The sequence below is a fragment of the Mustela putorius genome, unplaced genomic scaffold (genome assembly GCF_011764305.1).
Source record: "Mustela putorius furo isolate JIRA1106 unplaced genomic scaffold, ASM1176430v1.1 tig00000992_pilon_pilon_pilon, whole genome shotgun sequence".
NCBI lineage: Eukaryota > Metazoa > Chordata > Mammalia > Carnivora > Mustelidae > Mustela > Mustela putorius.
In genome coordinates, this window is record NW_025421526.1 from 3,845,890 (window position 1) to 3,862,985 (window position 17,096).

The following is a 17,096-nucleotide window of genomic DNA, read 5'->3' on the forward strand; positions in this document are numbered from 1 at the left end:
GAATTACAAAAGGGTTGCAAAAAGAGTAGAGTGCCCATCTGCCCTTTACCTGGCTTCTTCTAATATCTTACATAAGCGTAGGGCAATTATTGCAGCCAGCAAACGAACATTGGTACAATCCTATTAGCTAATCTCGATCTAATTGGAATTTCTCTGTCCCACGAATGGCAACACACTTCAAAAGATCAATCCTATTACTTATAAATTTTAGACCTTGTAAATATTCTCATTCTTTCTTTCCATTATTTTTCCTTTTCTTCCCATTTTTTTAAAAAAAAATCTACTTGTAAACGAACTCAATGTTTAATCACAAAGATAGAGTCAAACAATTGCCGTTTCCTTACATTTTGACATTTATATAATTACTGAAATTATGTCTTTGAGATTTTTTTATGATATGAGAAAATACTTAAAATAAAACTTAAGAGTGCAATATACAAAACTATGTAAAGGGTTATTTCAGGGTTTTTTTTGGTAAATAAATAGATATACATGTGATTAAATGTATAGGAAAAAGGATGGAAGAAGATATACTAACAATTTGTTTATCAGCAGATAGTGGAATTTTTCATGATTTTTTATTTTTTAATTCCCTTTTCTTTTTTCCAAATTTCCTATAGTGAATCACATTTCTACTTATAATCTTTAAAATCTTCTTTAAAAGCAATGTAGGAGAGACTATGGACTCTGAAAAACAATCTGAGGGTTTTGAAGGGGCGGGGGTGGGAGGTTGGGGGAACCAGGTGGTGGGTATTGGGGAGGGCACGGATTGCATGGAGCACTGGGTGTGGTGCAAAAATAATGAATACTGTTATGCTGAAAATAAATTAAAAAAAACAAAGCAGTGTAGGGCTTGAACTCATGAACTGAGATCAAGAGTTGTGGGCCCTATGGACTGAGCCAGCCAGATGATCTTAAAAATTATATCTAAAAAATCCATGTAAGTATGACGTTAGTAATTTCCTGATTATACTAGGCAACTATCATTACTTTTCTTAGTCGTGATAATGATATTTTGATTCTACGGAGAATGTTTTTAGTTTTTGGAGATGTGTGACCAAGTAGGAATGACTTCTCATGAGCTTTACAATTTATTTTGAATTGGTCGATTAAAAAAACATACATTATATGGGGAGAAGGAGGAAGCAAAACACTCCTCCCCCGCACTCTCTCTTCAGGACGAAAGCAAGAGAACTTCCCTTAGGGAAACAGATCAATTTATCAGCGTTGTCAGTATGAAGGGAAATCCCAGTCATGTCGTCTTTATGTCCTAAGTGAGAATTAAAGATGAAGCAAAAACTTACCCATTGTCTGAATTGTTTTGTACCTGTAGTCAAATTCATCCTGCAGGTCTTCTAAATACTTGGTGTCTTGTTCTGTCATCTTTTTATAAAAGAAAACACACTCACTCTGTTGTTCTAATTAAGTGTGTCAACAAAACATCATCATCAGTCTTTCAAAGGACACTGTTTGGTGCTTCTGGCCTCCAGTCACGAGCTGGCCCAAGCATGCAAAGCCCACGTTTCTAAAGACTAATGGCCACAAAGGCTGAATAGCCCCGAAGAACAAGAACTAGGCTAAATCTGCTTTTCCACTTGCTCTTCCTGATCATTTGGAAATCTTGCGGCATCTTGCCCGTTACTTCTCATTTAGTTCCAAATGATGTTACAAATGTCTTTTTTTGGCCGGAGACTATGGATACCTTTCACCTTTTAGTTCCATACAACTCTGCATGAATGTACCAATTATCTTTTCACTCTATTCTATTCTGCTGTGGTTTATGGTAATTCAGTCTACATTTTTATCCCTTCTCTGCTTCTTAGAGAAATATCTATGCTTCCTCTATATGTCCTATTTGTTTTTATTTTGAGGTTTCACTTTGCTCTTCTCTCCAAACCTGGTGATGTCTCTCTGCTTCTAACAGGTACTACGTGCCAAGATCTGGGCTAACGGCATATCTTCGACTATCGCATGCAGTCCTTCCCAACAATCCTGTGATGCTGGTCATCCTCACGTTTCCAGATGAAGACACACAGAGATTTACAGTGTAAAGGTTTAGAGGCTTGGAGCTTGGTGGGTAGGCCCAGTCTCTAGTCAACTAAAGCTGAAAAGCTTCCCCCCAAAATCTTTTCTAATATGAACACAGTGAGTGAGAGAGAGTTATTTTATTATCAGATTGTCCTGTGATTTCTGTAAGAGCTAACTTTGGGTGCAGTTAGATGTCTGGAGGCCACAGTTAGCCTTGCTAGGTTTCTGTGCGATCACTCACCTGTACACTATTTTTAATGGCAGCCACTTTGTGTTCCACATTCCTCTGCCTTTCTGAAACTGAAGAATTTTGTAAGGATTTCTCCAGAGGACCCTGGGGAAAGAATGTTTTGAAATTTCAGTGATGTCAATAAAACAAGCTTATGATAAATGTAGTATATGTGGTACACTTTGAACTGAGGCTTGGATTTATAGGGTATGGAATACTATAAAGCCATTAAAAAGAATACTTTGGAAAAAAAATTTAATGACATTTAAAGTAGCATTAAGTTGTTAAGAAATAGAGCAAGTTATAAAAACACCACACATTTATGAGTCCTCTTCCTAACAGATACAGATATAGATATACGCATAGACATGCAAACTAAGTACATATGGAAGAACACACACACCAAAACATTATCAATAGGTAAGTGAAATTACAGATGATTTTATGGCTTAAACTTTCTTTCCTAATTTTCTATAACAGACCTATGTTACTTTTGAAATTCCCTAAAATGAATAAATGTAAGTTAAAAATGAGTATAGTGAAGCTACATTAAATTGGACTTAAATTCAGAATTAGGGATGTTGACTTTGCTGGGATGAGATTTACTTCTACACTGGAACAAAAGTTGTTCACTAAAGAATATCTAAAAATATTAGCCCAGTTAAATAGAAAGGCTAACCAACATTTCCATGCACCATTTCTTGGCCATTCAAATAATCTAACATTGAGTGTTCCTTAGATATAGAGACACTGATGTGCTCCTTAGATATCAAGCCACATAGATACCAAAATGAGAGTTAGAATATCGGCAACCCTTTTGCCTTAGAGTTGGGTGAAGAGCTACGGTTTAGAAAGCCTGATGACTAGACTAAGCAAATCAGGAGTGCAACCTCAAGCAGAAGCAATGTGCGTGGCTACCAGTCAAGTGTTCTTCCAACTACACCGCATTCTTCAGATAGAAAAATAGTTACAACTCCCCCTCCCATATATATGCTCCCATACATTTGTATATTGGTTTGAAGTTTTAAAATTAACACACCAGTGCGTCTCTCGTGGTAGTATGTCATATTGGCAGATTGTATGTAGTTTCTAATTTGACTGATACCTGATATTTGAAGACAACACCCCCCTACCACACACACACACTAAAATGACTGAGGAAAAGAGGGATATAGAAAAGGATAGCTGAGTATATAAATGAGAATATCATATGTTAGTAGTAATAGCATCTTAATTTTTACCCAAAATGTACTGAATCAAACTAAATTTACCGTAGAAGCACTATATTTTAAACATATTTTCTATATTTAATTAATATTTAATTTATATTTATATATTTTAAATTAAAAATATTATCCTTTATGTAAAAAATAAGAAGAGTGAATTATTAAAATTCTGTATTTCTCCAAAAACAGCCATCATGTGAAAATAGCTAAGTCTAAAAATTTTAACAGCTCAAAAAAAGATATTTTCCTGGGACCTTTAAAAATAAATACAGTATTGATATACATATAGTATATGATTTACTAAGTTATGGAGAACATCATCTAGAAATTGATTACTTACATACTCTCCCTTTTTATAAGGACTAACTGAAAAAGTATTCCCAAGGACTTAATTGATTCCCTCTGTTAGTCTTTCTTTGATGGAAGCTCTGAATTCATTGAGGATAGTATGACAAAATATAATCTAAAATAGGGCAGGGCAAAGTACATTGAAACAAACAACAAGCAAGTATTTATGGAATTTTCATCAGATAAAATTTTGTGTGTATAGTTTCCGGGTGGTGGGGAGTAGAAGTCCAGAGCCATAGAAGGTTTTGACAAAGATCGACCCCTGAGGATAATCCTGCTGAAGGAAGCAAAGTCCACATGGAGCTGGGACTTCAGCCAGGAGGCAGTGAACTTCATCCCTCAACTGGTACTGTAAGACCATGGACCAGAGTGGAACCAATAGAAAGAGAAAAGAATTTATAGATAGGATTCCAGAAACAAACTCCAGAAAGCCTTGGTAATTAGCTCAGTATGGAGGCAGAGAAAAGGAATTACTCAAAGACCTTGATTCCAAGTGTATTGGAGGATAGTGGCACCATTAACATAGGTAACGTCTGGGAAGAAGATAAGAATTTCTGTTTCAGAAAAATTGAGTTCAGGGAGATAACAAGACCACAAGTTCAGAAAATATTACCTGAACGGGCATATTGGCTGCAGCCAATATTCTTCTCTCTTCCCTTAAACAGTTTGAAATAACCACAGCTACGTGCATTGGATTGCCATGAAATTTTCCCTAGAAAAAAGTCAGAAAAACAAACATAAAAGCTTAAATATAAACATCATATGAAAACATCACTACTCATAAAGAAAAAATAATCCCTCAAAAAACATATGAAATTATTTGGGATTTGTTTCAACAGTGTCTTCTAAAGCCACAGAAACCTAGATTGTGAAACTCATGCGGAGTAAATTAAAAATAATTCTTGAACACCTCTGTAGAAAAGGCCCTGAACACACACTCGGGAGGATCCATTTATTTTAGGCTTAGGATAGGTTTTAGGTAAAAGAGTTACTTCTTTGTAAATTATTAGGAACCAGGGTGGTCCCAGCTGTTCACTTGCTAACTCTGTACTTGATGGTATACTTAAAGCATTCTTTTGGTCCCTGTTTGGTGTTGTTTATGTCAACTAGATTATAACTCTACGAATTTACTAGAGTGAGGCTACACACATTTCAGCAACAATATTTTTCTCAGATCTAAGCATATACATTTATTACCCATGCAAATGGTGCAGACTTTGGAAACTGGCAGCCTGCGGGTTTAATTCAGGCGCTAGATGTGCTGTGTAAGTCACATATTGTAATCCCTTCAGGAGGAGCAGGTACTGCCCACAGCTGCCATTGTGTCCAGCACTGAGAACCCCAGGCACTAATTTACCTCAACTGCCAAGACCCTGTAGGTGTTTCAGTTGTTTTGGGTTATAGGGCTAATCCCAACACCACCATCCTTTTAGTCAGTAGTGTTAAATGTCTTTGTTAATTGAGCTTTTCCAAGCCGGGGTAAATAGGAAGCTTAGTAAGTGTAGACAAACACATTTATTTATTTTCCCTCCCCTCTCCTGTCCTCTCCTCTCTGAAAGACATGCTAATAATCTACAAAATGGTCAAACGGGTCAGTAAGAGAAACAATGAAATAACGACCCATAAAACGGAAAATTAACAATGAATCAAAAGGAGGAATATCAAGACAATCAAGACATACAAATGGCTATCAGACACATGAAAAAATGTTCATCATCATTAGCCCTCAGGGAGATTCAAATTAAAACCACATTGAGATATCACCTTACACCAGTTAGAATGGCCAAAATTAACAAAACAGGAAACAACATGTGTTGGAGAGGATGTGGAGAAAGGGGAACCCTCTTCCATTGTTGGTGGGAATACAAGTTGGTGCAGCCTCTTTGGAGAACAGTGTGGAGATTCCTCAAGAAATTAAAAATAGAACTTCCTTATGACCCTGCAATTGCACTCCTGGGTATTTACCCCAAAGATACAGATGTAGTGAAAAGAAGGGCCATCTGTACCCCCAATGTTTATAGCAGCAATGGCCATGGTCGCCCAACTGTGGAAAGAACCAAGATGCCCTTCAAGGGACGAACGGATAAGGAAGATGTGGTCCATATACACTATGGAGTATTATGCCTCCATCAGAAAAGATGAATACCCAACTTTTGTAGCAACATGGACGGGACTGGAAGAGACAAAGTAAAAGGCCTTTCAAGGGAAGAAATGAGGTTGTAAACATTTTTATGATGTTCACTGCTGCCACAATTTTATTCGATGATGCACATTACTTATGACTTCTATTCATAAAATGAGGGTATCAACACCAAGCTTCTGAGTTCCCGCTCTTCCATATTCTACAGCCTTCAAAACTCTACTTTCCCTCTTGAATCTGAAAGCTCCAAAAAATAAAAATGAATTGACAGAAGCTCATAAGGTACAGAAATTAAAATGATCCTTTTTATTAAGCAGAGATACCAAATTTCCCATTTCTGCATGCTGACAATTTCAGATTCTCTCTAGTTAGAAGAATTTGTTCCTGTTGTTAATTTTCCTATCTACTGATGTTTTCCATATACCTTCTATTCAACTTCCCAAGAAAAACGATGTCTTCTCATTTTGCCCTTATTTTGTAAATATTCCATTGTTAAAAATAAAGTTTCTTCTGGGGCTCCTTTGGAGGCTCTGTTCCTTGAGTAAATTTGAAAACTCCTCTTCCCTCCCGTCCAAGATCTGGAGTTTCTCTAAGACCCCAGAATCACCATTCCTTGTCCTTGTTTTTCTCACCATCGTAGGAGCTTTTCCATGATCATTCAGATACCATCTTTCTACAGTTCTCAGCTCTGTTGTGCACATTTTGCTTTTCCTTTTCTACTTGCACTGTTTACCTTCCCTTTCAGATTCAGCTTCCCCTCACATCTTAGAAGGTTAAACTATTCATTTTTCTGCCTTGTCCAGAGCACAGAGCACCATCGTGTTCATCTAGGCTATCTTTTTACTTTTTTTGCACATTTTTCCTAACTTAGTTCGTCCCTTAAATGTATGAGACAAAAACTGCTTACAGAAAATTGATCCTTATATTAAAAACCAAATTAGTGCTTTTTATTTTCGTAAATATCAAAGGTGTACTCATGTTCACCTTTCTGTTACCATGTATATGAACCTCAAAAAAAAAAAAAAAAAAAAAGCTGCCAAAACCAAAACCAAACCTAAACAAAACAAAACAAAACAAAACTCCCCTGAGTTTGAGTTGGTAGGAGGCGAGAACACCCGAGAGAGGAAAACTGTACATTTTCTGTTGTGTCTCATGCATGTGTAGTGCTTATATCTTCTGCCCTGTTGCTTGTCTTTTCCCAAATGGCAATGAGTAGAAGTTTCTATTTTAGTGAAGTCAAATTTATTACTTCTTCCCTTTATGGTTAGTGCTTTTTATGGCTTACAAAATCCTTCCCTAACCTGCAGTCATAGAGGTTGTGTTTTTTTTCCTGCTAAGTCTTTATAGTGATGCCTTTCGCTGTACCTCACTTGGAGCTTGAGAATAATGAGTGGGTCCTTTTCACATTTTCTGTATGGATACACAGCTCTGACGATATTTATTGAACATTCTGTTTTTTCGCCAGGCTCTGTTGGGCCACTTCTTTGATAAGTCGAGGTCCACACATGGATGGTTTTGCTTCTGGACTCCATTCCATCTTAGAATTCTACCTCTGTTGTGTCAACAGCTTATTTTAATTACTAGACCTTTATAATAAATTTTGATGTCATCTAGAATAAATTTCTTTGCATTTCCATATAAACTTGAAGACAAGCTTGTCAGCCTGCACACGTATATAACCACACTGAGAATCTGAATGGCACTCTATCTTTAGATACGTTTGGGGGACTTGGCATCTTTATAATTGCATTCTAATCCATTTATTGGGGTCTTCTCTAATGTCTCTCTATTAAGCATTATAATTATCTATGGGGATTTTACACATTTTTTGTTAGGTTTATTTCCATATAATTGGTATTTTGACAACAGAATAAATAGTGTCTTTCTTTCTTAATTGTTTTTGCTGGCATGTGGAAATATATTTGACACCCATATATTGATTTTGAAACTAGAAAATTTGCTAAACTCTTATTGACTCTAATGTGTTTTTAATATCTCTTAACAATTCTAACAATTTATCCGTAGACTCTCTTGAATTTTCTACATACACAAATCATATCTTGTGTGCATATCGGTAACATTTTCTCCCTTATCTAACATCTAGCTTCCATCAGAGTTTTATTTATTTTTTATTTATTTTTTTAAAGATTTTATTTATTTATTTGACAGAGAGAAATCACAAGTAGATGGAGAGGCAGGCAGAGAGAGAGAGAGGGAAGCAGGCTCCCTGCTGAGCAGAGAGCCCGATGCGGGGCTCGATCCCAGGACCCTGAGATCATGACCTGAGCCGAAGGGAGCGGCTTAACCCACTGAGCCACCCAGGCGCCCCAGCCATCAGAGTTTTAAATTCATCCTAAGTCTTATTTAGAAATGCATTGGTTAATTTCCAAACATAGGGGTTTTCTACTTCTCTGTTTTTTTAAGCATTTTTTTAAAAAGGATTATATTTATTTATTTTATTTTAGCAAGAAAGAGAGAGAGAGAGAGTGAGTGCTTGAGTGGGGCATTACGAGCAGGGAGAGAGAGAATCTTAAGCAGGCTCCACGCCCAGCACGGAGCCTGATGTAGGGCTCCATCTTAACGACCCTGAGACCATGACCTGAGCCAATACCAGAATCAGGTGCTGCCGACTGAGCCACCCAGACCACCCCCCCAACCAATGTTTTTTAACAGATTTAAACATTCTCATCAGAATAGATGTTCTGAGTGACTTCGACCACTGAGACTTGCTCTGCGGCCCAGGTTCCGGACCTTTCCAAAGCTCGTGGAGAACGCAAACTCTGTTCGGTGCAAATGTCTTATACAGGCTCATTAACCCGTTTGCTCATTGTTTTGTTCAAATTTATGCATCCTTGTGGATTTTTTTCCTGATTAATTTTATAAGTTATTGAAAGAGATATATTGAAATCTATTCTGTGGATTTTTCTCCTTGTGGTGCTGTCACACACAGACTTATATATTGCTAGTGAGTCAGACCTTCCATTTCCATGAACTGAACTTTAATGATTCTCTTAGCTTTGAAGCAAAAATATAAACTATGACATAATGCCTTTTATCACTTGGAATTTTTATCTTATACTTACTGAAAGGGTGGGATTTATTTCTACAGAGATATAAATATTTAAAATCACATAGCAGTACTATGCATATATAAAAAGGGTAAATACCTGTGAAGTAAATTGGTTAATGGATTCCTGAAACTCCTGCACATACTTAGAATTCAAATTTTCTGAAACTTCATTGGAATTCATATTTTTCCATAAAATAATGTCTTCTGGGACATCAAGAATGTTGATGAGCTGGTATTTCTTTTAAGTGTGCAGATCTACTGTCTCCATCCTGTAAGTTTTGACACTGTCGCTTTCTTGATCTTACCAGAAGTTCTTAATAGAAAATTCTCAGGCAAGAACCAGGACTCACACTCCTTCTGCAAGTGGTCCTCAAATGGTTTGCTGACAGAAACAGGGAGGGACTGTACTGGCCTAGTCATGTCATCATGATTAACCACCATATCACTATGCATTTAGAAGAAGGACATTGCTTAAATTAAATTAAATACGGCAGTAACTTCAGCAATTGGCAGGTATAAGATTTCAGTGACACAGCGCTTATCATAAATCAAACTCATACTCTTGATCCCTTTAAAGATCTGTTTGCATCGACAGTGTAATTCTAAGTCTCCTCAAAGAAAGCAAATTCCCATCTCAGGCATTGCTTATTTGATTGAACACATATTGAACTTTGTCTGCAACGGCATCATGCTGGATGTTAAGTGCATTCTGTTCCAAATCAGCAGGAAATTTCTGATAAATGGATATCATACATCTTCAAGATAATTCCTTGCAATGCATGATTCATTTACTCTAGCTTTCTGCCGCACTGAGATTTCGTTCACCTATTGTGAGGAATTGGGCAATTTCTCTTGCCACTGTTGCTTTGTGTATGATAGGAAATTCTTTTGCATGAATCTCACTAATAAAATATTACACAACTTCTACCCATGTGCATCTTTCTTCCTTTCTTACATCCTATAAAGCACTTTACTGTTATTTTCCATGAAAATATGGAATTTAGGATCATCTATCCAGTGACAAATAATTTGCTTAACAAATATCAAATTTATACCCTGCTGATCTGTTCCTACCCCGTTCTGCATACATGATAGCTGTTTGTTTCAATCCTAAAGCACTATTATACTGACGACACTTTAAACAGCAATTAAACTCAACATATGCTACGCCAACAGTGCACATCACTCAACTGAAGAGACAACAACACGAAGAGCTGTGACCCAATTTCACATCACAGGCAATGACAACGACATTGTGTTTGCCACAATAAGTAAGAGATGCTATTGATTATATGATGCAATTTCATTTCAGAGATTAAAATGCTGACAAAAAGGTGTCTTAGAATTAATAAATATGCTGTTTTGTTCTTGCTGCTGCTTTATGCTGAATTTTTTGGCTTTCCTTCAAACTCCTCTTCTTCTACCCTTCCATCTAATTTCTAATTTTGACTCATCACTAAAGAGGGACAAGTTCATCTGCTTTTCTTCTCCCAAATGGTCCAAGGAGTACCAGAATCAGAGGTAAAGGATATGAGAAGTCTTGCTCAAAAGAACCTCCTTCATTCAGGTGGCACAGAATCAGAATTCCCAACTAGACTCTCACTCCTCTGGTTCTTTCTCCAAGGATCCCCTTTAAAATGCAAACACATGAGGAAGCATTAACACTATATTTAATTAATTTCTTCTGCATTGTGCAAGAATGATCAGATGTTGTTTCCTGGCTGCAGTGACTTGGCAACTTCAGGATGAGAGCAATAGGTCCCTGCACAGATACAAGGAGAAGGTTCGGGGTAGGTTTGAATGAGAGAGACAGTAGTAATCAGTGGGATTCTAAAGAAACATGTAACCAACAACTGCCTGAGCTTGGGTTCCTCCAAAAGCTGATCCTGAAATAGGAATTCCAGTGCAAAAACACAGTTATGGAAGGGAGGGTAACTGAGACAAAGAAAAAGAGCCATCTGGAAAAGGGGGTTTATCAAGTCAGTGGCTAAGATGGGCTGGGAGCCAGTAAAAAACATGTGACAGACCTCCCTACATAAGGGTTTTGGGAAATAGGTTGCTTTATTATTACTTTTTAAAGATTTTATGCATTCACTTGAGAGATAGAGAGAGAGAGAGAAAAGAGATAGAGAGAGGGAGAAAGCACAAAAGGGAGACATAGACTCTCCAGTGAGCTGAGAGCTGGACACGGGGCTTGATCCCAGGACCTTGTGATCAGGACCTTGAGATCAGGACCTGAGCCGAAGGCAGACGCTTAACCATCCAAGCCATGCAGGCACCCCAAGGAAATAAGGTATTTCTACTCCAATTCTTGTCTTCATTACTCCCATTAGCAAAAGAAATGTAAATGTTGACACTCCACCACATTGAACTAAAATGATGAAGCCCAGGGGGATATGGGCAGGGCACTGCCTGCCTCTGCTATATCAGCTCTACTCCCAACATCAGTGAGAGAAATCTTGACTTCTCATTGGTTTTAACTACCTACAACTACACTATGCTCAAATGTTGACATTTCTTCTTCTATGGTATCTCTCGGTTATGAAGCAGTTGTCTCCAATCACGGAGTCAAATGTTTTCGTTCATATTCTTATTGGCAATCTGCAATCTACTACACACTTTTGGTTGCCAATTAGCTCTCTTCCCTTTTATCATCCCCAATACTGCTGTTAAATCATTTTTTTCCTGGCCCCATACCAGTGCCAAACACACTGGCCAATTTCTACTTGACAATCTGTTCTCAGCTCCAACCTTTTACTATTTCCTTCCCTTTATTCTGAGCACATGGTTTTTCTTCATGGCTTCTACCTAGTATTTCCTCACTGAATCGTAAGAATATATATGTTTATGGTGGAAACCCCCCCCCCCACTAATTTGAACATGAGCTGATTTAGTTGTCTTAAGGCTAATTTAGATGTAGGAAGATGAGTCTAACAGATTTTTAAAATAATGATTTTCCTGATAATGAAAACCACTGTGAGATACCACTGCACATCTGTTGGAAAGATTAAATCCAAAACACATTATACCAAATAAAGATGAGGAACTGGCGTAGCAGGAACTTTCACGTTGTGTAGCCACTTTGGAAGATAGTTTGACAGCTTCTTACAAAGTTAAACATGCTCCTACCATCTAATCCAGCAATCACGCTCCTAGGTATTTACCCAGATGAATTAGAAACTTATGTTCACACCGAAACTGGCACACAAAGTTTAAGGCCACTTTATTCATAACCACCAAAACTTAGAAGCAACCAAAATATCCTTCAATAGGTGAATGGATAAAGAAACTGATCCATCTATATGATAGAATATTATTTAGTGATAAAATGAAATGAGCTATCAAGCTACACAAAGAAGAAACTTAAAACCATTGCTAAATGAAATAAGCCAACATTAAAAGGCTATGAACTCTATGGAAAAACTATGGAGATAGAAAAAGGATCAGAGGTTGCCAAGAGTTGGGGGGCAGGGAGGGAAGAAGGGACACAGGGGATTTTAGGGCAGAAAAACTTTTCTAAAGGAGACTATAATGGTGGATATAGGACTCTGCAGGTAAGACCCACAGAACGGTGTAATACAAAGAGTGAACCCTAACGTACTCTATAGACTTTAATGATAAGGTATTATTGAGTCATCAGCCGTAACAAACGCACCACTCTGAATGCCAGATACTAATGACAGGGAAACTCTCTGGCAGAGGTGAGGGAGACTAAGGGAGTCGGTGGGAACTCTTACTCATTCCACTCAGTTTTTTGGTAAACTTAAGACCACTCTAAAAAAAAAAGCCTGTTTTTTAATCATCTTATTGAAGTCACAGTTCTCACATATCCTTATGCTATTTCTCTTACCAGGAATGAAAAAATTCAAATGAATAGAGTTGCCTGCCTTTCCTGATCAGTTAGTTTTGAATCCACTCATCACCACAACGATTTTCTTGACAAAAGAGTAGTGAGGTATACAGTCTCCATGGATAGAAATGATCAATGCCTTTTTTCTATTTATGCTGATAATTATACATCCATCTTTTAAAAAAGTAGCTAAAAATTAGCTGCAGGTATCTATAGCTTGTCTTAGCTTATTTTTTCAATGAAAAGAAAACACTTAAAGGAATCAAGAATGTCCTCTATAAATTCTGAGTATATTTCTTGAGCCATGTTCTATGTCTGTGAAGGCTCAACTCATTCTGGACAATTGCTCTGCGAAGGAATCAGAGAGCTCCCTAATAAACTGAGGGACATGGGTTTGTGGTTGTACTAGCTGTGTGACCTGTGGTTAGTCACTTTTTAACCTTCGTTACTTTAATTGTCCTATTAGTCAGTTGGGATGATAATGCTTAACCCTCATCACAGAGTCACCAGAAGAGCAAGGCACATGTTTGAGGAAGAGCTTTGTAACTTGTAAAGCACTCTATAAACATAAGTTTTCTTTGTTGCTCTTGGAGGTATTAGGAAAGTTTAAAGCTCACAAAAGGAAAGTCAAATAGAAGATAAAAATCTTTTTATTGGGGGGCACCTGGGTGGCTCAGTGGGTTAAAGCCTCTGCCTTCGGCTAGGGTCGTGATCCTGGGGTCCTGGAATCGAGCCCCGCATGGGGCTCCATGCTCGGCAGGGAGCCTGCTTCCTCCTCTCTCTCTGCCTGCCCCTCTGCCTACTTGTGATCTCTCTGTCAAATAAATTACAAGAAAAATCCTTCTATTAGTTTCACGGAAATGAACGAAAATTCTGATTATAAAGATAATGAGGACTGCGTTATGCTTGAGAAAATATATTTACATGAATAAAAAAACTCCAGAAAAAGGAAGACTATGTATTTGGGGCTTTCAGAACGTTAAAGAGTAGGGACTTTCTTGTCATTTCTTTAGGACTAACTTGTGCATGAACATAAGTACACTAAAAGCTGCTTTGAATAAAAAAAAAAAAAGAAAACCCACAAGCTAGCGATTAGAAATAATACTATAGTGCTTTCACCTGAGCATGATTCATACGATCTCTGGAAATAATTAACACTACACTCTGCATGCATAGGAAAAACCTGGAGGAACACATCAAGCTCTAATTATTATCCTCAGGGAAATGGGATTGGGGGGAATGGGAATTTTCACTTTTACCTCAATTCTTTGGCATTATTAGAATTTTTGAAAATTTTGAGCATGTGTTACTTTTATGATTAAAACTAAACAAGAAGTGATAAATTACACATACATCTTCATATCAGATCTTTCTCTTTGCTTGACTATGAAAGGTTTTTTATTTTTTTATTTTTTTTTTACCTTGGAGGATTTATTATTATTATTATTTTTAATTTATTTTCGGTATAACAGTATTCATTATTTTTTCACCACACCCAGTGCTCCATGCAATCCGTGCCCTCTATAATACCCACCACCTGGTACCCCAACCTCCCACTCACCCACCAATTCAAACCCCTCAGATTGTTTTTTAGAGTCCATAGTCTCTCATGGTTCACCTCCCCTTCCAATTTCCCCCAACTCCCTTCTCCTCTCCATCTCCCCTTGTCCTCCATGCTATTTGTTATGCTCCAATGAAGACATACAAATGGCTATCAGACACATGAAAAAATGTTCATCATCACTAGCCATCAGGGAGATTCAAATTAAAACCACATTGAGATATCACCTTACACCAGTTAGAATGGCCAAAATTAACAAAACAGGAAACAACATGTGTTGGAGAGGATGTGGAGAAAGGGGAACCCTCTTCCATTGTTGGTGGGAATGCAAGTTGGTGCAGCCTCTTTGGAGAACAGTGTGGAGATTCCTCAAGAAATTAAAAATAGAACTTCCCTATGACCCTGCAATTGCACTCCTGGGCATTTACCCCAAAGATACAGATGTGAAAAGAAGGGCCATCTGTACCCCAATGTTTATAGCAGCAATGGCCACAGTCACCAAACTGTGGAAAGAACCAAGATGCCCTTCAACGGACGAATGGATAAAGAAGATGTGGTCCATACTATGGACCATACCATACTATGGAGTATTATGCCTCCATAAGAAAGGATGAATACCCAACTTTTGTAGCAACATGGATGGGACTGGAAGAGATTATGCTGAGTGAAATCAGTCAAGCAGAGAGAGTCAATTATCATATGGAAAGGTTTTTTAAAACATTGTTGGCTTTGAAACTTTGAAAGGAGGAAAAAAAGAGTTAGGTGCTTAGATAATTATGATGACTAAAATTCAGTGCTCCTCGGGAATTCACAGCCTTGTAATTAAGAGATAAATGAACTGCTTAACTCAAAATGACAGGAAGAACACAAGATAGATGTTAACAAACTCTACTTACCATTTATATGTTTGAACATAACAGTAATAGAACCTGCCATTTACTGAATACCCATTATATGCAGGGGACTTCATAAGCTTTGTTTTTAATGCTGACAATAACCTGAAAGGTACATAGGAAGCCCAAGGGTTATGTCATTTGCGGAAAGTCATAGAACTGGGAAGTTAGGTAGAAGAAACCCTTCAAATCTAGGTGTATTTATTCTATAAACGATGACCTCGCCAAATCATTACTGCCTTTCAAAAAATGCATTCCTTCTTTATTTAACCAAACCCCTTAAGCCACAGCTGCATTTAATTTTATTTTCCCTGGAAATTATAATAGCTTCAATGATAAATCTCTTCAAGGACTAACCATGCTTTATTGAAACCTCAGGGTAGCTAGCCACAGGGGAAAAGTAAACAAACCAATAGAAAGGGAGCATATATTTGATTAGAAAATTATTAAATCGCTTCCTGAGACAACAGTGGTCTTAATACCTCTGGCAGTTATGCTACATGGACCCTGGGTGTCCCTGTATGATCTTGCTGGAAATGGCAAGATGGCAAGACCCTGGCCATCCTTTACTCATCTTTCAGGGTTGTATTTCCAGCAAGCAACCTTAGACGAAGTCAAGTCTCTCCCCAGGCAAAGAGTGGGCTTGCTTTGCCTACCTATAAAAACAGAGAATTCCTCAAGTTGGGTGTTCTCCTGTAATACAATCCACTGAGTGTGCAGACAACCATGATGGGCCCAGAGCTTCACCCCAGGACTCAGGGCAGGTGGGGGAACCGACGCAAATGAGCGTGAAGCTCAGAGCCCTGCTTTGGCTGTCAATAATCAAGTTGCTGTCTCTGGTCCAGAGACATGTCTTTTTTTTTAGCACCTATGAAAACAACAAGCTCACTTGTTAGCTTGAAAGGAGGATCAAATTCCAGACCCTGGTCTGGAATTCCAGACATCTTGACATCTTGACATCTACTTGTATTGTAAAGCCTCTCACAAGGCGGTTCCGTTATTTAGTTCTGTATCTGATCCCCCATCTAGACTCCCTATCTTTCAAAAGTAGGGCTTGGTCTTCTTCAAGACTAATCCCGAAAGAGGTGTCCCTTTCCAGGAACTTTGTAAACGTATGTTGAATGATCAAATGATGCGGTGAATAAATTAAACTCCTAACTGAGTTTATTAGTCATGTGTCCCCAGTAGCCAGGAAGATGAAACCAGAGTCTTGAGAGTACTTGGAAGAGGACAGCAGGTATGAAATACTTCAGGAGATGGCAAATTTGCTTCTCAAAGGTCTGATGGGATCCCCACCCTGGCTGGCCAGTATCATTGGTAGTGAGGCTGCCCTGGAGAGATGTGAACCGTGAGGATTTTCCATGAGTTCATACCCAAGCTGAATCTCCTGCTTTCTGTATGGTAAGACACATCTTTTATTGATGGTAAAGGAATCAGTGTCCTGGGCTAATGTCTGGTGAGATCCTTCGGTCACCCTGCCACTTCTTCTCTTGTGATAACAAGGATACATCATTGTCACAATTACAGAGTATTAAGACAAGACTATAAAGACAGGAAAATGGAACATTGAATGTCAATCTTGGTAAAGAAGGTAAACACAACATCTCTGTGCTGATGACATAACTGTATGTACAGCAGAAACAAGAGACTGTCAAAATATTCTAGAATGAATAAACAAGCTGCCATGTTTTTTTCCTACACTGGCAATAGCCCTCTAGAACTGGAAATGGGGGAAATGTTACAATCAGACT

General features: G+C 37.9%; 1 protein-coding gene across 5 annotated transcripts in view; it reads right to left on the reverse strand.

The window, feature by feature from the left end:
- Positions 1–17,096, reverse strand: part of STAT4 (signal transducer and activator of transcription 4) — a 99,633-nt gene that overhangs the window by 34,043 nt on the left and 48,494 nt on the right. For all 5 annotated transcript variants that reach the window (XM_045086519.1, XM_045086517.1, XM_045086516.1 and 2 more), the window contains 3 exons: positions 4,445–4,543; positions 2,270–2,362; positions 1,305–1,383 (listed from right to left, as the gene is read on the reverse strand). In XM_045086519.1, the coding sequence (XP_044942454.1) occupies positions 1,305–1,383; positions 2,270–2,362; positions 4,445–4,543 (271 nt within the window). The remainder of the gene's footprint in view (positions 1–1,304; positions 1,384–2,269; positions 2,363–4,444; positions 4,544–17,096) is intronic.